The sequence below is a fragment of the Pelodiscus sinensis genome, chromosome 17 (genome assembly GCF_052426305.1).
Source record: "Pelodiscus sinensis isolate ZL-2025 chromosome 17, ASM5242630v1, whole genome shotgun sequence".
Taxonomy (NCBI): Eukaryota; Metazoa; Chordata; order Testudines; family Trionychidae; genus Pelodiscus; species Pelodiscus sinensis.
The window spans coordinates 17,232,933-17,255,812 of record NC_143068.1 but is presented as its reverse complement, the minus strand read 5'-3'; the positions used below and the strand labels follow the sequence as shown (position 1 = coordinate 17,255,812).

At 46.8% G+C, this 22,880-nt stretch overlaps 1 protein-coding gene across 1 annotated transcript in view; it reads left to right on the top strand.

The window, feature by feature from the left end:
• Positions 1 to 586: 586 nt before the first annotated feature.
• The window catches only part of RTF2 (replication termination factor 2), a 71,962-nt gene continuing 49,668 nt past the window's right edge, over positions 587 to 22,880 (top strand). The window contains exons 1-5 of the mRNA XM_006129396.5: positions 587 to 741; positions 2,852 to 2,946; positions 3,052 to 3,145; positions 5,574 to 5,713; positions 10,529 to 10,607. Of these exons, the coding sequence (XP_006129458.1) occupies positions 673 to 741; positions 2,852 to 2,946; positions 3,052 to 3,145; positions 5,574 to 5,713; positions 10,529 to 10,607 (477 nt within the window). The 5' untranslated portion in view covers positions 587 to 672. The remainder of the gene's footprint in view (positions 742 to 2,851; positions 2,947 to 3,051; positions 3,146 to 5,573; positions 5,714 to 10,528; positions 10,608 to 22,880) is intronic.

Below are 22,880 nucleotides of genomic sequence, written 5' to 3'. Positions count from 1 at the left end.
CTCCCATTCCTGTGTGCCACTGCCCGCCCCATCTGTCAGTGCCCACAGAGTTGCCCGTTTTGTTTGGATGTGTTTCTGGAGGCTTCATCACATGATCTAAACCGCAATGACACATGAATCCTTAATTCCTAACAACTCCAGCACACTCTGGGAGGGCTGGTAACTCCAGTGCCCATCCCCTTGCACTTGTGTCAATCTGCACCCCGGGAGTCAGTGCCCAGCCCCAGCCCCTGCGTGTCCGTGCCCAGCCCCAGCCCTAGGTGTCAGTGCCCAGCCCCAGCCCTAGGTGTCAGTGCCCAGCCCCAACCCTAGGTGTCAGTGCCCAGCCCCAGCCCTAGGTGTCAGTGCTTTCCCGTGTGGCAGGGCCCAGGCCCCGGGGCCTGAGCGTGCATAGTGACATTTGGGGGGCCTGTCGGGCTCTGCTGTTCTGCACGTGTGTCCAAGGCCCTCGTGTGGGTGCAGGATGGACTTTCCCACCAGCCATGGAACGGGAAGGACACTGAGCCCAACCCACCCCCCTCCTCTTCCCCCGCCCCTCGAGTGACTGGTTGCTAGGGGAACGTGAGTCCCTCGAGCGTCATCCTCGTGCGCCGGAAGAACGCTTCATTCTGCCGGAAGTACGTTGTGTGTGGTGGAAGGCGACGAGGCGGAAGTGCCGTTTGGAGGGGAGCGATGGGTTGCGACGGGGGGACCATCCCCAAGAGACACGAATTAGTGAAAGGGCCTCGAAAGGTCGAGAAGGTAGGAGTGAGCTCTGGGGGTCGGCTGGCCCGGTCCGCGCGGAAGGCAGGAGGCGGGAGGGGAGTCGGCGTCCCCGGGATGTGGGAAGCCTGGGCAGTGAGGGGAGCGGGGGCTGCAGTCCGGGTTTGAACAGGAAGCCAGGGGACCCTCCCAGTAAAACACCTGGAGACCCGCGCGCTCATCCTGTTAGTGACTCTTAGGGAAACAGCCCCGAGTCTCGGAGGTGGCGAAGGAAGCTCCCGCTCCACCGGGTCTCTCTGTGTTTTTCCCTGGGGAGATTAGGTCTTTAACTGACACTGACCGAGCGGCAACTTTTTGTGGCTCCTTGTTATGGGAATGAAACTAAATATTATGCCAGGAAAACGGGCAGAGAGCGCCACTTACTGCATGTGTAACCCACACACCTAGTGTGGTTCACTGTCCCATGCAGTGGCGCTTAGACCACAGCAGCAGACACGACCAAGAGACCTCTACAGCGTGGGCTGAGAGCCACTGGCTTTTAGCTCAAAGGGTAGAGGCTCCTATAGTAAGCTACAGAGGTCCCCGGTTTAAATCTGCCTGGTGGCGGTTACAAGTGGGGGCTCGTCACAGACTCCTTACACATAGCCTGCTGAACTCCAGAGACTACAGGTTGAAAACCACTACTCTGGAAGACACTCTCCCTGCTGGCCCTCCTTGAACCTTCCTAGTTGATTTTATAATCTGAAATTCTGATCCTGCAGTGGTAACACGAGCAGATGAACATTTATTCCTGTCAGGTGTACTGTTGAACCAGTGGGGCTACTCGCATGAGTAAGGGTTAACAGGATTGGGCCCCAAGTCAGACATAGGCAAAACACTTGTTTCCTAGAACACTAAATCAAGGCCTAACCTAGCAAATGTTCAGGATCTTCACTGAAAGGTTTTGAACAAACATTTTACAGTAGAGTCCCAATTATCCGACCTAAACAGGACCAAAAAGTGGTCAGATTAACGAAAATATTGGATAATACAGAGTACAGAACATTACCTGTAGTTGATTCGGGTGCTCTGGGCGAAGGGCAGCAGCACTTTGGGGATGTTCCACTTGGAAACCGCCAAGGAGGGTGGCGGCAGCAGAGCCCAGAGTGACGGGGCAGCAAGTGGGGCCATTCTCCTGGCCTGCACTTGGGGTCTGCAGAGAGAGAAGGGGCCAGGCAAGAATGGGGACCCTGGGAGGCAGGGACAGGGGAGGATGGGGACAACCCCAGCTGCACTGTGACCAAGCAGCACTGGCAGGAGGCTCCGACCTGCGGGCTGCAATTCAAGGGACGTCAGCGGCTGGGGCAGGGGAAACGGGCCTAATCATATGGTGGATCACATGGCGGGCGGCCGGCAGCAGCGTGGGGATTTAGTTTTGCTTTCAGGGGCTGCCGCTAGAACCTCTGCAGCTGGGGAGGCTGCATGTGGCATGGCAGTGCAGGGGAGCTGGCCTTGGGGGCAGGGCTGGCCTGAGCCGTTTTGGCGCTCTGGGCCTGGGTGCGTGGCGCTGCCCCCGGGCACATGGCGCATGCGCTGCCTGGCCACGGCCGCTGGCGCGCAGCCCGGGGCCCAACCCTGGGGTGCACGGCACATGTGCTTCCAAGCCCGACCCGGCCACCACTGCTGGCGCGCAGCTTGGGGTGGGCCGTGCCTGGCCGTGCAGGGCCCTGCGGCCGTGTGGAGAAGGGCACTGCTGGCTGGCGCTGTGAGGATGGGGGAAGCCAGTGCTGTGGGAGCCGGGTGCGCGGCGCCTGATGGCAGCTATAAGGGACGCTGCTCGCCCCTTACAGCTGCCATCAGGCGCCCCCCATCGGTTGGCGCCCCGGGCAGCTGCTTGGCTCGCCCACCCCTTAGTTCGGCCCTGTTTGGGGGTCGCATACTCGTGGTACTCTAGGCTTGCTGGGAATTTCTTGCCGCACCCCAGGATTTGTTCGGCTATGTCGGATAAGCAAAGGTCGGATAAGCGGGACTCTAATGTATTTGGTCAATTTAATCCCAGAGAGTTGCTTTTTTGTGGGGTGTGGGTGCTGGTTTCAAATTTAAAGGTTTGAATGATAATTCTGACAGTGGGAAAATCTGAATAATAAACTAGTATTTTTTCCTCCTTCAGGTTGACAAAAATGCAGAATTAATAGCTCAGTGGTACTACTGCACACTCAGTCAAGAACAGTTAAGGAGACCAATTGTAGCCTGTGAGCTCGGCAGGTATGATTGTTTTTTTTCTTCAGCTTTCTTGGTAAAAATATTAATTTTTGAATAAATGTAGTTTATGAAAGACACAGAATTTTTACTACAAATTTTATGTTGTAGGCTGTATAACAAAGATGCCATTATTGAATTTTTACTGGACAAGTCATCTGATAAATCCCCTGTGCAGGCTGCATCATATATCAAGAGCATTAAGGTGAGTGGATGCCAAAATTTAAATCTGATTCTAAAAATCAGGCAATTAAAAGCTTAATTTTTCAAATTCTGTTCTGGCACTTTTTCCTGTTCAAAATAAAACTTTAGCAAATAATTTTACAAAATCTTGTATAGCATGTAAATCTCATCCCCAGGTAGCCTGTTAGTTTGGTAGCAGTTGTATTGGCTTACAGCAGTGGTCTCCAACCTTTTTACACCCAAGATCACTTTTTAAATGACAGACCGAGCCAAGATCTACTGCCCCGTCCCTTCCTTGAAGCCCCGCCCTGTCTATTCTCCTCCTCTCCATCACTTGCTATCCCCAGTCCTTACTGCTGCTTTTTTTTTTTTTTTTTTTTTTTTTTTTTTTTAAATTCTTCTGTAGGAAGAGGTTTTTCCAACATTTGGCCTGTCTACACTGGACCAAATGTCAGAAAAAAAAACCCTTCTTTTGGAAGCCACCTTATTCCTTGTGGAAAGAGGAATATAGGGGTGACCAAAAGAGCCTGTTTGCTCTTCCACTAAAAAAGTGGAAGAGCAAACGCAACCCTGGATGCAGAAGAGTTTTTCTGGGATATCTCCAGAATCCTGAAAAACTCCTGCAGTATAGCTAGACCCTTGCTGTGTTGAGAGAGGATGTGTGGAGTCTGGGGTGGGAATGAGGGATTTGGGTGTGAGAGAGGATGAGAGGTGCAAGCTCTGGGAGGAAATCTGGATGCAGGAGGAGATGGAGAAGGGGACACTGGCTCGGGGAGGGGGCTCCAGGCTGGGCAGTGTTGGGGTACTAAGCAAGCCACAGGCTTGCTGATGTGAGGGTGCAGGAATTTGAGTTGGGGTATGTGAGGGGCTGAGGGCAGGAGGTTCCAGTGTTTGATAGGCTCAGATCTAGGGTCTGGGGAAGGGGGAGTGCAGGAGTGGTTGTGGCCAGATGGGGGTTTGTTGGCCCGGCTTCATTTTTAAATAGAATACTATGTTAAACACAAAAAGTTTCTGCATTGTCTTTATTTATGAGAATGGCAGGGAACCTGCCTTGAGTCAGGGGTCACTGACCCATAGAAAAGTCATTTGGGAGCAGGGGACACAGTACTGGGGAGGAGTGCTAGTGGGTTCTGGAGCAAGGAACAGGGTGCCAGTGGGGCAGGGGAGAGGGGGCAGGGTGCCAGGACAGGTTTCTGCAGCAGGGGTCAGGGTGCTGGGGGGGACAGGTTTCTGTAGTAGGAGACAGGGTGCTAGAAGGAACTGGTTTCTTCAGGGGGGGCAGGGTGCCGGGGGACAAGTTTCTGCGGGGGGGGGGGCAGGTTTCTGCAGCAGGGTCGGGGGGGGGCAAGGGAGAGGGAAGAGGGGGCCAGGAGGGCGGGGGACAAGTTTGGGGCAGAGGAGAGGGAACAAAGTTGGGGGCAGGGAGTTCCCTACACCAACCACGGAGGGAAGCCTCCGACCCATGCTCCCTCCGGACTGACCGCAGAGCAGCCGGGCTGGAGCAAAGAAAAGCGGCTTCCCGGCCAGTTGGCCATGGTACTCAGTCAGGGTGCCACCAAGCTCCACATGGGCAGGCGCAGAGGGGAACGGCCACATACTCAAATTGCTAGGCACCCGAAGTCGGTACTGGTCTGAATAAATGGAACAGATTTCAGTCACTTTCTTCTATACCAGTGGTTCTCAACTAGGAGTATGTGTACCTCTGGGGTACTCAGAGATCTCCTAGTGAGTACTCAACTCATTTAGATCAGTGTTTCTTGACCTGGGGCTTGCAGCCCAGACTGTGGTTATAGGACAGGTTTTGGTTGGGGTGTCACAAATGCAGAGCTGGCATTAGAAGGTGGCATGCAAGGTTTTGCCCAAAGCCTCCTTCTAATGCCCAAAGCCCATACGATAGGTTCCCTCTCCACAAAACTAGCTATTCCTCATTTTGTAGTTGCACATTTTGATTTTTCCTTTCTAACTGTAGTATTTTATATTTGTCTTTGAATTTCATCATTTCTTCATACATTTTCCTTTATGGCTCATTATATCTTCAAGAATTTCAGTACTTCAGTCATGGGTGATGGGTGAAAGTCTAGCTGGGGAAGGCAAGCCCCAGCCCTGCCTCTTCTGCCTGAAGCCTCTCCCCATCCATCCCCAGCCCAATCCTTCCTGGCTACATGAAGAGCCAGGGCTGCCATGCTGCAGCCCCGGCCCCAGCCTTCCCCGGTGACTGGGGGAAGTCAGGCTGCTGAGCCACAGCCTCCGCCCTCCCCTTGCTGCCGGGGAAAGTCGGGCTGCTAGGCCGTGGCTCTAGCCCTCCCCTGTGGCCCCAGCCTCAGGTCGTTGGGCATGTAGGCAGTTTTGGGAGGGCTGTGCCTTCCCTTGCCTACGTTACCGACTGCCCATGGCTTCAAAATATCTCAAGCATCATTAGAAAACAATTTAAAAACATTTGTCTCTTTCAGAATGTAACAGAGCTGAACCTTGCAGATAATCCAGCTTGGAATGGTGATAAAGGGAATACGAAAGGTGATAAATATGATGACATCCAGTGTGCACGCTTTATTTGCCCTGTGGTGGGCTTGGAAATGAATGGAAGGCATCGGTTAGTAATCTACATGTAACTTTAATTGGAGTTTAGAACTGTATATATTGTAAAAATTATTAAAATATCGGGAGGGCAGAATCTGAACAGGAGTAAATTGTCATAATTACATTATGGGGCTATAATCCTTTTCCTACTGAAAGTCTATTCCAGAGCTCCTATTAACTTCAGTGGTTCAGGGTGAGCCCCAGGAAGTCTTCTAAGTAGACACGATAAATCAGTTACCAATGGATCAATCACTGCATTGTCAATCCACGGGATAAAGAAGACAAGCCCTTAGAAATGGAGGGCTGGAGAGAACCTCCGGAGGTCATCTGTGTGGAGGCAGGATTTAGTATATCTAAACCATCTTTGATAGATGTAGAATCTTAGAGTATGTGTACACTGCCACCCTAGTTCGAACTAGGAGAAATAACGGTAGTTCGAATTAGGAGCTTTAATTCAAACTACCTAGTCCATGCTGTGTGTAGCCGCAGGCAGGTAGTTTGAACTACGGGGCATTTAAAAAATGGCAGCGCCCGGGAACGTGTAAATGAAGCCCGGGATATTTAAATCCCGGGCTTCATTTGTAAGCTCGAATGCCTACGTTAGCCACCCTAGTTCGAACTAGGGTGGCAGTGTAGACGTACCCTCAGAGTCGTTAATTCAGGTCTGGAAAGGACCTTGAGAAATCATCAAGTCCAGCCCCCTGCACTGTTGCAGGATCAAATAAACCTGGATATTGTCTGACAGGTGTTTGTCCAATTTGTTTTTAAAAGCTTTCAGTGATGGGGACTCCATGAACTCTCTTGGAAGCCTGTTCCAGAGCTTGACTACTCTGTAGTGAGAGAATTTTTCCTAATATCTAAATATCTAATATCTAAAGCTTCCTTGCTGCAGATTAAACCCATTATTTCCTTTTCCACCTTCAGTGAACATGGAATACTATTACTCCCATTTCTTTTTATATGCGGCCCCTAAAATATTAAAATACTTTTATCAGCTCCTCCCTCTGTTGTTTTTTTAACTGTTTCCCGTAAAACAGATTTCTAAATCTTTTATAATTTTTATAGCTTTCCCATGGACTCTTTCCAGTTTGCCATATTTTTCCTAAACGCTTTTAAGAAAGGTTTTGAAGATTGATAATGAGGTCACTTAGTACATGTTTACAGGGAGCATCTCACAAGTGTGAGGGGAAGCAAATTTTTAAAAGAAATTTGTTTGGAAACTTAACAAGTAGGTGATGGAGGCTGATGAGTCAATGGCTCATTAGTAAATGAAAGGTAATAAAATGAGGATAGATCATGAGGGGCCTTGAAAGTGAATACAGCTTATGTTTGATGTGATAGAGAAAACAGGACCCATGGAGGTATGCAAAGGAAGAGATTACATGGGTTGGGAATGTGATGGGCTAGGAATATGATCATTGCAGCAGCTACATAAGAGCGGCCATACTGGGTCAGACCAAAGCTCCATCTAGCCCAGTATCCTGTCTGCCGACAGATGCCCCAGAGGGAGGGATCACAACAGGTAATCCTCACATGATCCCTCCCCTGTCTCCTACATCCAGAGAAACAGAGGCTAGGGACACCATTCCTACCCATCCTGGCTAATAGCCATTGACGGACCTAACCTCCATGAATCTATCTAGCTCTTTTTTGAACCCTGTTAAAGTTCTAGCCTTCACTGCATCCTCTGGCAAGGAGTTCCACAGGTTGACTGTGTGCTGAGTGAAGAAAAACTACCTTTTGTTTGTTTTAAACCTGCTGCCTATTAATTTCATTTGGTGACCCCTAGTTCTTATATTGTGGGAATAAATAAATAACTTTTCCTTATTCACTTTTTCCACACCAGTCAGATTTTATAGACCTCTATCATATCCCCCCTTAGTCTCCTCTTTTCTAAGATTAAAAGTCCAAGTCTTTTTAACTTCTCTTCATATGGGACCCGTTCCAAACCCCTAATAATTTTTCTTGCCCTTTTCTGAACCTTTTCCAATGCCAATGTATCTTTTTTGACATGAGGCGACCTATCTGTATGCAGTATTCAAGATGTGGGTGTGCCATGGTTTTATATAGGCAATAAGATATATTCTGTCTTATTCTCTATCCCTTTTTAAATAACTCCTAACATTCTATTTGCTTTTTTGACTGCCATTGCACACTGAGTGGGTGTTTTCAGAGAACTATCCACAATGACTCCAAGATCTCTCTTGAGTTGTTGTAGCCAAATTAGTCCCCATCATATTGTATATAGAGTTGGGATTATGCATTACTTTATATTTATCAACATTAAATTTCATTTGCCATTTTGTTGCCCAGTCACTTTGTTTGGTGAGATCTTTTTGAAGCTTTTCAGTCTGCTTTGGTCTTAACTATCTTGAGCAGTTTGGTATCCTCTGCAAATTTTTCCACCTCACTGTTTAGTCCTTTCTCTAGATCATTTATAAAAAAGTTGAATAGGATGGGTCCCAGGACAGACCCTCCTTAGGGGACCCCACAAGTTACCTCTCTCCACTCGGAAAACTTATCATTTATTTCTACCCTTTGATTCCTGTCTTTTAACCAGTTATCAATCCACAAAAGGACCTTCCCTCTTATCCCATGACAAGTTACTTTACTTAAGAGCCTTTGATGAGGGATCTTGTCGAAGGCTTTATGGAAATCTAAATATACTATATCCACTGTATCTCACTTGTACACATAATTGTTGACCCCCCCCTCAGAGAACTCTAGCAGATTAACAAGGCATGATTTCCCTTTACAAAAACCATGTTGACTTTCACCCCAACAAATTATATGCATCCATGTGTCTGACAATTTTATTCTTTACTATAGTTTCAACTGATTTGCCCAGTATTGACATTAGACTTACTAGTCTGTAATTGCCAGGATCGCCTCTAGAGCCCTTTTTGTTATCACATTAGCTATTTTTTAGTCATTAGGTACAGAAGCTGATTTAAAGGATAGGTTACAAACTGTAATTAATAGTTCTGCAATTTCCCGTTTGAGTTCTTTCAGAACTCTTGGGTGAATGCCATCCAGTCCCAGTGACTTGTTACTGTTAAGTTTATCAGTTTGTTCCAAAGCCTCTTCTAATGACACCTCAGTCTGGGACAATTCCTCAGATTTGTCACCTAAAAAGAATGGCTTAGGGTTGGGAATCTCCCCAATATCCTCAGCTCTAAAAACTGAAGCAAAGAGTTCATTTAGCTTCTCCGCTATGAATTTATCATCTTTGAGGGCTCCTTTAGCACCCTGATCATCCAAGCGCCTCACTGGTTGTTTAGCCAGCTTCCTGGTTCTGATGTACTTAAAAAACATTTTACTATTACTTCTTGGCTATGTCTACACTGCAGGCTTTTTGCCCAAGAACAGATGTTCTTGCGCAAAAACTTGCAGAGCGTCTACCCTGCACACACATTCTTGCGCAAGTAAATTTACAGTGCAGCGTCGGAAAACAGCTTCTTCCGGAAGAGTTATTCTTCTCCCCAAGAGGATAAGTCCTCTTGCGCAAGAGCTCTTCCAGAAGAAGGCAGTGTAGACAGGCAACATGAATTTCTTGTACAAGAAACTCCTATGGCTGAAATGGCCATCAGAGCTTTCTTATGCAAGAGTGTGTCCACACTGCCATGGACACCCTTGCGCAAAAGTACATCTCTTGCACAAAAGCACATGGCAGTGTGGACGCGCTCTTGAGGAAGACCTTTTGCACAAGAACTCTTCCACAAAACAGTTCTTGCACGAGAAGCCTGCAGTGTAGACGTAGACTTTGAGTTTTTAGATAGCTGTTCTTCAAACTCCTTTTTGGCTTTTCTTCTTATATTTTTACACTTAATTTTACATCGTTTATGGTCCTTTCTGTTTTCCTCCCTAGGATTTGACTTCCTTTTTATCTGTCACTGCTTCTTTTACCTGGTGGTTAAGCCACGGTGGCACTTGTTTGGTTTTCTTATTGTGTTTTTTAATTTGCGGGTATACATTTCAGTTGGGCCTCTATTGTGGTGTCTTTGAAAAGTTTCCATGCATTTTGCAGATATTTTACTTTTGTCACTGTACCTTTTAATTTCTGTTTAACTTCCTAATTTTTGTGTAGTTCCCCTTTCTGAAATTAAATGCCACAGTGTTGGGCTGCTGAGGTGTTTTTCCCACCATAGTGATACTAAATGTTATTACATTATGGTGACTATTTCCAAGTGATCCAGTTATATTTGCCTCTTGAACCAGATCCTGTGCTCCACTTAGGACTAAATAGTCTCCCCCCTTGTGGGTTCCAGAAGCAGCTGCTCCAAGAAGCAGTCATTTAACATATCAAGAAATTGTATCGCTGCATCCCGTCCTGAGGTGACGTGTACCCAGTCAGTATGGGGAAAAGTCATGGTGGAGCATGTCAGTTACTCAGCAAAGTGCTCATCATACAAATACCAGTGTTTGATTAGTTTTCTTAGGATATTGGGAAGCTACATGGTTCAGCAGCAAAGTGTACTGAAAAGAATTCATTAATTTTTAAGAGATTGTAATAATCCGTTTTTCACTGAAATAACAAAAAAAAATTAAATAACAAAGTACATAGTATATTTCAGAATGTTTTATGATGTTTGTTTAATTAGTAATTTTATTGACCCTTGCCATCATAAATGCAAAATAGCTACATCGTACTTGTGTTTCTCTTTATTGGACACAAGGGGGTGCACAAAAAGCTAACAGGTAAATTATTTGTTGACATTTGCAGAATTGATTTTATTTATTTTCTACACGTATAAAATGTTTACTGATACCCTACATTTTCTACGCTATCAATATCAAAATACTCCAATTATATATTTTTTTCTCCTAGGTTTTGTTTTTTGCGGAATTGTGGGTGTGTGTTCTCTGAACGTGCTCTTAAAGAAATTAAAACAGAAGTTTGTCACAGGGTAAGTTTAATCTTTAAATCTTGTTTTTGATTTAAAAATGTGGTGGTAAATGAGGCAATAGCTTGGATATATCCATAAATATACAGATACTCTGTGCCAGACACACATTCGTACTCCTTCACGCACAAATTTGAACAGATGCACTTATAAATTGAGGTTGCATTTGCAAAATTCAAAGGTTTCACTTTTCTAGTAGTTTGAAAATAATTTTTTATATCCTTTTAATAGAATTGAGTGAAGTAGTTCCTCTGTGATTGTCTTGGGAAATTATTTCAAGTGTACATCTTAAAACCCCTATTCTTAAAGTTAGTTTGGCTTTACTCCAAAAACTTTTTGCTCGTTTTATTATTTTTTCAGACAGTTTAGTCTTTTAATTTCAGTTCAGGAAAAAGCTTTATTTTATTTACTGAATACTTGTCATTTGTTATTTATTTTTAATGTTTATTTACTGAATAAATATGCAGAGCTGCAGTGAGGGTAGGTCCCAGACCCAGCTTGAGCTGGGACTGAGCAAACCCAGCTCAGTCCTGGTTCATGCATGATCCAGGACCTCCATGTCTCTGCATTTTAAATACTGTATAGTAAGAGCTGCCTGGCTATTACTGCATTTAAAATGCAGATCTGCAGCAGGTAGCTCCCAAACCCAGTGTAAGCTGAGACTGATCCTGGCTTGCTCAATCCTGTCTCATGCCAGGTCCAGCAACCCTTGTCCATGTGGGGTCCCAGTGGGGAGCTGGGACCCCTGCCCAGACAGGGACTGCTGCGGTGAACAGAGGCTGCTCCAGCAGCACTGAGAGGGGCTGCTCTGCGGGATGCAGAGCAGCTTCCCCTGCCTCCACTCCTCCACCCTGAACTGCTGCTTCTGAGAGAGGCAACAGCATGGGGGGGTGGAGGCAGCACCTCAGAGACGGTGCTGGGGGGGATGGACCGGTTTTTAAGCTGACGACTCCCCTCCCCACCTCTCTTCCCCAGCACTGGCTCCTGCTTCCTTCCCTCCTCTCTCTTGCTGCCTCTGCTACAGAGGCTGTGGGGGCTGGTGGGGAGAACGGGACGCGAATAGTTGTGGATTCAGCTATTTGACTAGTCGCTTACATCCCTAGTAACTGCTGAGATTTTCAGTGGTTACATGCTGTGGGCTCTGCAGTGTAAAACTTAATGCTCTGCAATATAAAACTGCAGGAAAGCCTCCTCCCCCGGGGCTGGTCAGCCAAACCCTGCCGGCTCTGCTCCCCAAGAGCCTGACCCACAGGGACTGCTAGCTCTGCTCCTGGGGAGGTGGGTTGCTGTAGCAAGGCTGCCTCCCTGGGAGCCAACTGAGTTTAACCAACACCATTAACCGATAAAAATTAGCTTATTGGTTAAAAAATAAATTGGTTGTACTCTAACATCTCTAATTTGTACCTCCCTACATCTCAGTGTCATTGCTGTGACATCTCTTTCTCTCCATCTTTAGCTTCAATTGTTCCACCTTTTCTCTTTTCTCTTTCTGTTGTTCTAGTGTCCCCCTCTTCCTCTTTCAGGACACTTCTTTGCTCTCATTTCTGGGAGAAATCCCTCCTCTTTGTTTACCATATAGCTTTTGGGTATTTCTTTTAATCTCTTTCTGTTATTCTATATGTATGTGTGTCATTCTTGATTTGCAGTTTACCCGAAGCAGAGTTTAGACGTTTTTTTTCCACCAGATTAAGTGAAGCCCTAGTTCTGCAAACATTCAGGGATATGTGCAATTTTATTAACTACTAAACAAACAAGTATGAACAAAGGGGTTTCTTGTTACACTGTCACAGTCAGTATTGAACCTTGTACTAACAAGAGTGACTTATATTACTGTAATGAATCTTGGACTCTGGTTAGTGAAATGCTGGCTTGTTCTATGGTACTGGCTCTCCTTGTTTCCAGCTGCTACATGGCATTAAAAAAACCTAAAAATAGATTAGCTCTATTAAAGTATGGTCAATGCTATGTGAAAATAGTATGTAAATCCCTGGATTATTGAAACATGTAGGCAAACCTTTTCCCCATAAGACATGCAACTAAATTAATTTTTGGAAAGGAGTAATTAAAAATCATGTAACTAACCTTGTGTTAACTCATCTTTCACTATAAAAATTGCGATAATTTCACAATTTAATAATCTGGAGAAAAGTTATTTTGAATTACTCTGGAAAACTAATACAGCAGTCTCACTGGATGAAAAAGTAACACTGTATATATTACGTTACTCTGTATAATCATATGTAAACACCCATGTGGATTCTTGAATAAATTCAAGGTGCAGATGGATTTCCTTTCTTCTCTTAATATTTTTATAGAAACAATTATATGACTGAATAGGAGAATTATTTACTGTATTTTTGCTTCCATTATTTGATTTGCATTTGAAGACATTAGTGAACTCAAAAAATAACATTTTCTTTATTTTAGGGTATTCCATTGATACTTTTGTTTTTCATTGCTCCCAATGTGATGCTGTGAATAAAAGACTAATGCAAAAATTGGGAACCTCAACTAGGAGTAGGGTTTTTATTTTTTACCTTATTAGGCAGTGGTACGATCACTGTTGGAATACTGTGTTCAATTTTGGTATTCACAATTCAAGAAAGATGTTGGATTTTTGGAGAGGGGTCAGAGAAGAGCCATGAGGATCATAAAAAAAATAACTTTTAGTGATAGACTCAGAGATCAATCTGTTCGGCTTGATTATATGTACCTACATCAGTCTAACACAGGGGTTCTCTTTTTGGCCTGTGACCTGCCTTATTCACTGCAAACCTTTTTGTAGACCACTAGCCAACCAGTGGGCTGAGGATGGGAGATCTAGGAAGGAGGTTGGGTGCAGGAGTAGGCTGCGGGTGGGGGTCTGGTGGAAAATAGGGTGCAGAGCGGGCTGAGGCTGTGGGGTCTGGTGGGAGGTGGAGTCTGGGTGGGGGTGGGAGGCCTGGGCAGGAGGGAAGGTGCAGGAGCAGGGTGCGAGTGTGGGGGCTTAGTGGAAGGGTGCGTGTGTGAGGGTGATGTGGGTACTGGAATCTGGACATGAGAATGACAGGGACACTTACCTGGCTCCACATCCCTAGCCTCTCCCAGTGGCAGTGATTCCAGTCAATGGGGGCGGCAGGGAAAGCCCCTAGGCAAGTGGTTTCCTCTGCTGCCATTTCCCCAGCTGGGCAGAGGGGGAGAAGCAGCATGCAGATCCACTTCCTACTCCCACAAGCCAGATCAGGCCAGTGAAGCTTGGAGCTCCTCCCCCCTGCAGCAGGAAGCCACTGCTGGCACTCCAACCTTGAGGGAGGGAAAGGGGCAGGGCTGGAATGCCAGTGCTGGCTTTCTGCTGCGGTGTGGGAAGGAGGAGGCAGCAAACCCCGAGCCTGCAGTCTATCTGCAAGGTGATTGTGGACCACTAGTGGTCTGTGGACCACACTTCGAGAACCACTGGTCTAACAATAGGTACGACACTGAGTAGTGTCTGGAAACTGAACCTAAATAAATTCAGACTGGAAATAAGTTGTAAATACTTAATGGTGAGAGTAATTAATCATTGGTGCAACTTACTAAGGGTTGTGGTAGATTCTCCAACAGTGACAATTTTTAAATCAAGATGGGATGATTTTCTAAAAGAAACGGTCTAGCTATTATTTTTGAAAAGGTTTATTGTCTGTTATACAGGAGGTCAAAGTAGATGATCAGAATGGTCCCTTCTGGTGTTGAAATCTATTAATTGTGCTCACTTCTGGAACAGTTGAAATATGACATAAGTAAGCTTTTCTTGATGAAAATACATATTCATTCTGCACCATAGGTATACAAAGTTCACATATAAAAGATCTAGCAGGTAGACTCCATGTTTGTTTTAGTAGTACATCTCTTAAATAGTCCAGGAGAATAGGACGCTTGGTCTGTGGACTGCTGGAATGTAGATAGAGCTGCCGCATTAGTTTTTAGTTGATAACAGCATGGTGGGTACGTGACACCGTCTTGGTTCTGCAGATGTTGAAGCTCAGGTGCAGTATTCACTGATTTGTCCAAAAGTCAGACGTGGTCTGAATATAGTGGAGAATTTTGATACTCCCGGTACAGGCTCATGTGCCTCGAATGCTTCCATAAAAATGTATTCACAAATAATTGCTGCTAACATTGCAGTACTGCTTTCAATATAATTGTGATTGCAGTAGGTCTACATCAAGTCTTAATGCCTCTGCTGGTTCAATTTTAACCGATTCAGCACTAGAATTCTGATCCCCAATCCTGTGTGTTGTCCTGAGAGGGGACAGAGGAGTGAGGGTACAAATTTCCACTGAAAGGCATGCCATTTTGAAGCAGCACAAGGGCAGAGTAGGAGGGAAGTAGGGGCTCCTAGCTCACATCCACGAACTGTAACAATAAAACATAAATTGTAAAGGTAGGTACATAGATGTCCTCGTTCCCTCTAAGGCAGTGATTTACAAACTTTTTGGCCTGGGCCCTATCCTGATCACCCCAGAACTTTCTGCAGACCACCAGCCAACCACCCATGTTGACAAAATTGGGTGCAGGATGGGGTGTGAGTGCAGGGTCTGGCCGGGAGGTTGAGCGCAGGAGCAGGCTGGGGATGGGGGGAGGGGTCTGGAAGAGTGCAGGAGTGGGGTGTGGGTGCAGGATCTTGTTGGGAGGAGGTATCTGAGGCAGATGGGGGTGTGGAGCATCAGCCGGGCGGGAGGTGTGTGAAGAGTGAGAGTGCAGGTCTGGGCGAGAAGGGCATAGCGGGTGCTTACCTGGCTCCTTGACTCCTACTACTTCCAGGCCATACACCACACTCCCCCATTGTGATTCCGAACAATGGGAGCAGCAGGTAAAGCCTGCAGGCAAGTGGGTTCCTGCGCTGCTGTTCCCCCAGCCAGGGGAGAGGGAGCAAAAGTGCATGGAGCTGCCTCCTTCCCCTGAAAGCCAGATCCTGCCCTCAAGTCTCGCTCCCCCCCTCCACCACTCTCGCAGCGGGATGCCAGCACTGGTGCTCCAACCTTGCAGGGGAAGGGCCATAGCACTGGAGCACCACTGCGGGTTCCCTGCTGAGGGGATCGAGGGGGTGAGCTGTGAGCCCTTGGCCCACCTGCAAGATGGTCATATACAGGTAGTCCCCGAGTTACGCGGATCCGACTTATGTCTGATCCGCAGTTACGAACGGGGATTTTCTTGCCCCGGAGGACTGGAGTGGCAGGACGCCTGGTCCCGCCTCCTCCGGGGCGAGAAAAGCTGCTCCCCGTCTCCCTGGTCTGCTGGGGGAGCCAGCAGACCAGGGAGACGCTGAGCAAAGCGGCGGAGGACCCGGGACCGGACCCGCGGCGCTTCCAGCTGATCTGAGCAAAGCGGCGGAGGACCCGGGGCCGGACCCGCGGCACTTCCAGCTGATCTGAGCAAAGCGGTGGCGGACCCGGGGCCAGACCCGCGGTGCTTCCAGCTGATCTGGAAGCGCCGCGGGTCCGGCCCCGGGTCCTCCGCCGCTTTGCTCAGCGTCTCCCTGGTCTGCAGACCAGGGAGACGCTGAGCAAAGACTCAGCTAGTGCCCCCCCCAGCAGACCAGGGAGACGTGGAGCAAAGCCCGGGGCCTGTGGTAGAGCAGGTGGGGCGCTGCCGGTTGGTCCCGCAGCACCGCTCCTTGGCGCTACTGAACCAACCTGGCAGCACCCCAGCTGCTCTGCCCCAGGAGTCCTGATTCAGCCGCTGCTGATCAGTTTCAGCAGCGGCTGAATCAGGACGCCTGGGGCAGAGCAGCTGGGGTGCTGCTGGGTTGGTCCAGTAGTGCCGAGGAGTGGCCGCACTACTGGACCAACCCAGCAGCACCCGAGCTGCTCTGCCCCAGGCGTCCCCAAGTCAGCCGCTGCTGAAACTGACCAGCGGCCGACTACAGGAAGCCCGAGGCAGAGTTGTTCTGCCCCGGGCTTCCTGGAATCAGCTGCTGATCAGTTTCAGCAGCAGCTGACTTGGGGATGCCTGGGATTCTTAAGTTGAATCTGTAGTAAGTCGGAACTGGTGTCCAGATTCAGCCGCTGTTGAAACTGATCAGTTTCAGCAGCGGCTGAATCTGGATGCCAGTTCCGACTTACATACAGATTCAACTTAAGAACAAACCTACAGTCCCTATCTTGTATGTAACCCGGGGACTGCCTGTACTGCACTTTGAGAACCACTGCTCTAAGGGATCTAACCCTTCAGTTATAGCCTAGTGCTCAGCCTCAGACAATGCAGGGCAAGAACTGGGTTTCATTCTATCATGATAGAACTGGGATGGCTTTTTAGTTACTGTCATGAGGGTCCTGAATCACCAAAGGAAGCAGCTCCTTTCCAGGATCCTGCTTGTTTCCCGGTCTATCAGTCCTCCTCGATATGGGGAGAGGGCTGGCACCGATCTCCAAATAAGGCCTGGACTGTCTGGCATTATTTTTTTGTAGAATCCTTTCTAGTTTATCCAAAAAAGCATAGTTCACATGTCTCCCCTCCCCCCAAAATGATTGTCTCATTTTCTCTTTCTTTTAATTTTTCTTCTGAGTAGCTTGAATTGTTGCCAGCAACAGTTGGCAACCTGCTTGTGGCCCCTAGTGAACATCTGCCATGTACACAAGCTTTATTCAGGTGGCTAGCCACAACAGCTTCCTGAAACAGTGCTTCTCTCCAGATAGTGATGCACTCCAAGGTCTTGGCAGGGTTCCAAATAGGAACGTTGTAGGGATTCTGGAGTGCTATGTGGTTGTACTACCTGACAAATGATATACTGGCATTCAGAAGCAAATGGGCAACCTCTGACTGTCACCTCCTATAGACGTGGAAGGGTCATCCTGGAAACTTGACATTAGAGCAGAGGGCATATAACCAGACAGGTCAGTAATAGTCAACCTGAAAGCACTATGGGGTAGCTGTTGAAGTTGCCTGCACACAAACAAAAGACTGAACTAATTAAATTAAGAGCAAACTTAGTCCATTTTACCAGAAGACCCCAGAGTTCTGGATAAATGCAGAGTTAGTGTGTAGTTATGGGCTGTGTTTGTATGCAGGGATTTTCAGACCGGATTATTTACATTTCATCTGGTTTAAAATCCTTATTCAGATAAGCACCAACTATTAAAATGTAGGAGTTGAGTTAAATTGCCTCTATTGTGGTTTTCTTTGTTTAATCCTTAACTGAAAACTTTCTTGCTTTTATGGTTTTAATTCATGATATTAAGAAATACAGTGTACTGTTTTCTTCTGTTTAAACTTTGAGGGTAGGTCTACACTACAGCACTAAGTCAAACTAAACTAATTCGAATTAGTGCATCTAGACCTAAAAACTAATTTGAATTAGTGTTTTGCTAATTCGAACTAGTATGTCTACATTGAGTGGACCCTGAACCGAAGTTAAGGCTGGCCGGGACCAGGATTTAGAGTGTGGAGCTGCTGCCGAGGGCTAGCCGAGGGCTATGCTTAAAGGGACCCGACCCCCACCCCGGACAAACAGACAAGCAAGTGGGGAACCCTGAGAACTAACTCGATGAGGGACATCAGTCGATGAGGGAGACTGAGGGGGGATATGATAGTGGTCTTTAAAAGCATGAGTGGTGTGGAGAGGGTGAATAAAGAAAAGTTCCTCATTAGTTTCCATAATAGAAGGACTAGAGGACACCAAATGAAATGAATGGACAGCAGGTTTAAAACTAATAAGCAAAAGTTCTTCTTCACACAGCACATAGTCAACCTGTGGAACTCCTTGCTGCAGGAGGCTGTGAAGGCTAGGACTATAATAGAGTTAGATAAATTCATGGAGGTTGGGTCCATGGAGTGCTATTAGCTGGGGGTAGGAATGTTGTCCCTGGCCTCTTTTTGTGGAAGGCTGGAGATGGATGGCACGAGACAAATGGCTTGGTCATTGTCTTCGGTCCATCCCCTCCAAGGTAGCTGGTGTTGGCCGCTGTCGGCAGACAGGCTACTGGGCTAGATGGACTTTTGGTCTGACCCAGTTCGGCCATTCTTATGTTCTAAGCTCAGAGTCGGGGGTCTCACTGGACCAACTTGATTTTCATGCAAACCTGCTCCTGGGTTCACATGTGGCCTTTGGTGGCCAGGCTGGCAGCTATCCTGCCCTAGATGGCCACATTCCTGTGCCTAGTGCGGAGGTTGTGAACGTTGGAGGCCTCCCCCCAAACCTCGATGAGGTCCACGAACTCAGCACTAGACCAGGCGAGCGCCCGCGTCTTGTGGCCCCGGGCAGGCTCCTGGGAGCTGCCAGCCTGGTTCTGGGAAGAGGCGTAGGGCTGGGTGGCAGCGGGTGGCTGGTTCGTGCCGTGCCAAGTGCAGGGTTTACTGGCTGGGTGCTGGCAGGCTTGCAACTGGCACAAGCACTGTAGCCAGCCTGTGCCCCTTTAAGGGCTCTGGGGCCAGGAGGGGGGCAGAAAAGTTTCCCTGGTTGTGCCCAGAGTGGCCACCAGGGCAAGCTGGGGAGGGCTAGCCTTCAACTAGTTCGAATTAAGTGGCTACACAGCCCTTAATTCGAACTACTTAATTCGAACTAGGCATTAGTCCTTGTAGAATGAGGTTTACCTAGTTCGAATTAAGCGCTCCACTAGTTTGAATTAAGATCAGTTGGGGCCACATCAGTGAGGAGTGAGGTTTTTGGAGGGGTTGTTTTTTGCATCTCACTTGTGTGGTCCCCTACTGATTTTTCTGAGGTTCAGTGACTACTGACCTGAAACAGGTTCCCCGCCCCTCTCATAAATAAAGACAATGCTGAAACATTGTGTTTGACATACTATTTTATTTAAAAATTAATCCTGGCCAACAAGTCCCCAGTTGGAGCCAAGCACCCATCTGGCCACAGCATCATAACACTCCTGCATGCCCCGCCAAGACCCTAACCCTGAGCCTATCATACACCACAACCCTTTGTCCTGAGCCTATCACATTCCCACATTCCCAGTCTTCTGCCACAACACTCCTGCACCATCCACACACTGCAAATCTGTGTCCATCATACTCCCAATCTCCCTGCCCTGAGCCCCTTACACACCCCAACCCAAACTCCTGTATCCCCACATCCACAAGCCTCCACCTGACCTGAACACTCTCCAGCCTGGAGCCCCCTCCCTGAGCCAGCATCCTCTTCTCTACTTCCTCCTGCACCCAAATTCCCTCTCAGAGCTTGCACCTCCCTTCCCTTCCCACACCTAAATCCCTCATTCCTACACCAGAACCTGCACCTCCTGTCTCAACCCAGTGAGAGTGAGTAAGGCTGGGGACAGCAAATGAGGGAGAGGAAGGGAACAGAGAGGGCGGGGCCTCAAGGAAGGGGTGGGGTCTTGGGGAAGGGTTGGGGTAGATCTTGGCTTGCCCTGACGTTTAAAAAGTGATTGTGGGTGTGAAAAGGTTGGAGACCGCTGCTCTAGACCTTAAATCATTTTTGTTGCTCTTCTCTGGATCTTCTCCAGTTTCTCCACATCTTTCTTGAAATGTGGAGCCCAGAACTGGACACAGTATTTCATTTGGGACCTAATCAGCGCAGAGTAGAGCGGAAGAATCACTTCTTGTGTCTGGATCACAACACTCCGGTTAATGCTGGAGCCAGCATGTGTGTATCTATACAAAGTGTCCCTTGGGGACGTGGGGGGACTCCACACACACTTCCCGCTCTGAAGCATAATCCTGGGAACGGCCTAGGCTGTGCTTCTAGGTCAGTGTTTCTGAAAGTGGTCCATGAATCCACTCTGAGAAAGCTGCTACTGGGCTGCTCCACTTTGTTTACTTACCAGCTCCACAGCCATGGAGCTTTGCAGCTCTCATTGGCTGCGGTTCGCTGTTTGCAGACAAGGGGAGCCATGGGAAGCAGCTCCATGGCTGCAGAGCCGGTAAGTAAACAAACCAAAGCAGCCGGTTAGCAGCTTTTTCAGAGTGGGTCTGTGGACTACTTTGAGAAACACTGTTCTAGGTATGGGCAGCACAAGGGGCATGCCGTACACAAATATACCTGCTAGCCCCAGCAAGTGGCCACTTTGAGCAGCATATGGGGGTGCAACAGACAGGGAGCCTGCTTGTGGGTCCTGCTGGGCTGCTTGCTGGGAGCCACCTAGGGTAAGCCCCTTCCAGCCAGAGCCTGCACCTGACATACTCCATAACCCTTCCCCTGAATCCCAACTCCCTGCTGCAGTTCACAACCCAAACCCTTTGCACCCCACTTTAATCACTACATTCTGCAACCCCCTTCTGCACTCCTTCCCCAGAACAGAATCCTCTCCTGCAGGTCTCTACCCAGAGCTCCCTCCTGTATCCAACTTCCATCCCAGATCCCTCATCCCTTCCATTAATATCCTAGAAAAGAGTGGCCCTTGACCACCTAAATTTTTGCAGTGGCTCCCTATCAAAACTTATTACCCACCTCTACTCTAGGCCTTGTCTGCACTAGGAGGATTTGGGTGTTGTTTGCTAGTATAGCTATTCCAGAAAAACCCTCTAATTTGGATGCATTGATATCAATATAAAAGATTTTTATCTGTGTAGTTTATGCTTTTTCAGGAAACCAACATTAGCTATACTGGTAAAATCTTTTATATTGAATTTTACAGACATAGCTATGTTGGTTGAAAGACAAAAATCACACTGCTTACTAATATATAAATATATTTAACTGTAGACCAGACCGTATATTTTGGCCTGCACTTTTTGATATGTGGACCAAAGTACTTTGAGTAGAGTAAAATGTTCAGAAAAGAAACAAAATATATACTGAGAGATCTTTGATCCACTTGTCTTAGCAAAGAAGGTGAGCAGAAGTTTAGTAAATAGGGTCCAAAGGGAGCTAGTTTCTATGCTTTCTGGTAGTTAATGGTTTGTTTATATTGAAAGCAATAATTAGCTGTTTTCCCCTGGTGCAATTTTTTTTTTTGTACAGTAGTGAGGAGAAAATTCGAGTGAATGTGATAATATGAAATAAAAAAGCTGTCAATTTCTGTATACAATATGTTCTTTGGTGAGTGATTGACTAGTCGGAATACTGTTTGTTAATATCTGGTATAGTCTGTCTCTTGGAACGCAAGGCCTTCCACAGTTTGGAGCTCTGGATTTTACCAGTTCCCACAGAGACATTCTGGAAGGTACATTCTAAATAGTGCCAATGGTAACAGCTTCTGTTGTGCTAGCTGACATATGTAAAGATATTCTGTTTTGTTAACCCATATCTTAAAGATAAGTGTGAACATTTTCTCAGAGGAAGCAACTTCTGATGCAGTAGTGATCAGTTCTAGCATGGCTCTTATGATTATATGTTAAATGGTTAATTTTTTCTGTATAGGAGAAATGTAAGCTTATTACAGCATAACTTAAAGGCCATATGTTTGATTATACTCCCTTTCTTCATATCCATAGTTTAAATAACTCCATTTTGGTCAATAAGTATTTCAATCTCTAGTAATTTATTACAGATGAATGTCTTAACCTTCACTTTACTCTAAAATCCTACCTGACAATCCTGAGATTTCTTATTTTGTGTCACCCCAGGACACAATAGGCAGACAAGTACATACCCATACAGCATACATCTGGTGGTTGGGTATTCAGTCTGTTCCTGACCTTATTAAGTTTGCAGATGATATGAAGCTGGGAGGGTTGCAAAACTGCTTTGGAGGATAGGGTCATAATTCAAAATGATCTGGACAAACTGGAGAAATGGTCTGAGGTAAACAGGATGAAGTTTAATAAGGACAAATGCAAAGTATTCCACTTAGGAAAGAACAATCAGTTTCACACATACAGAATGGGAAGTAACTGTTTAGGAAGGAGTACTGCAGAAAGGGATCTAGTGGTCATAGTGGACCACAAGCTAAATATGAATCAACAGTGTGATGCTGTTGCAAAAAAGGCAAACATGATTCTGGGATGCATTAACAGGAGTGTTGTGAGCAAGTCACGAGAAGTCATTCTTCTGCTCTACTCTGTGCTGATTAGGCCTCTATTGGAGTATTGTGTCCAGTTCTGGGCACCACATTTCAAGAAAGATAATCTCTGAAAGCATGGCCAGCTAGTCATGCCCTGGACTAGTTCATCAGACAAGATGTGTACATAGGAAAAAGAAGAAAATTAATTCTTCCATGCATGCTATTCATACCTTCCTCCTCCAGTCTAAAACAAAAACTGTACCCATTATACAAATAAGGGAAAATCATGAGTTAGTTCCCCAAATTCCCATACCTCACTAAATCCCCAAATGTATTCATAGAAGACTCTCCCCCACCAAGAGACCAAGGAATATAAGAACTAATGGATTTCTATAGCCATTGTGGA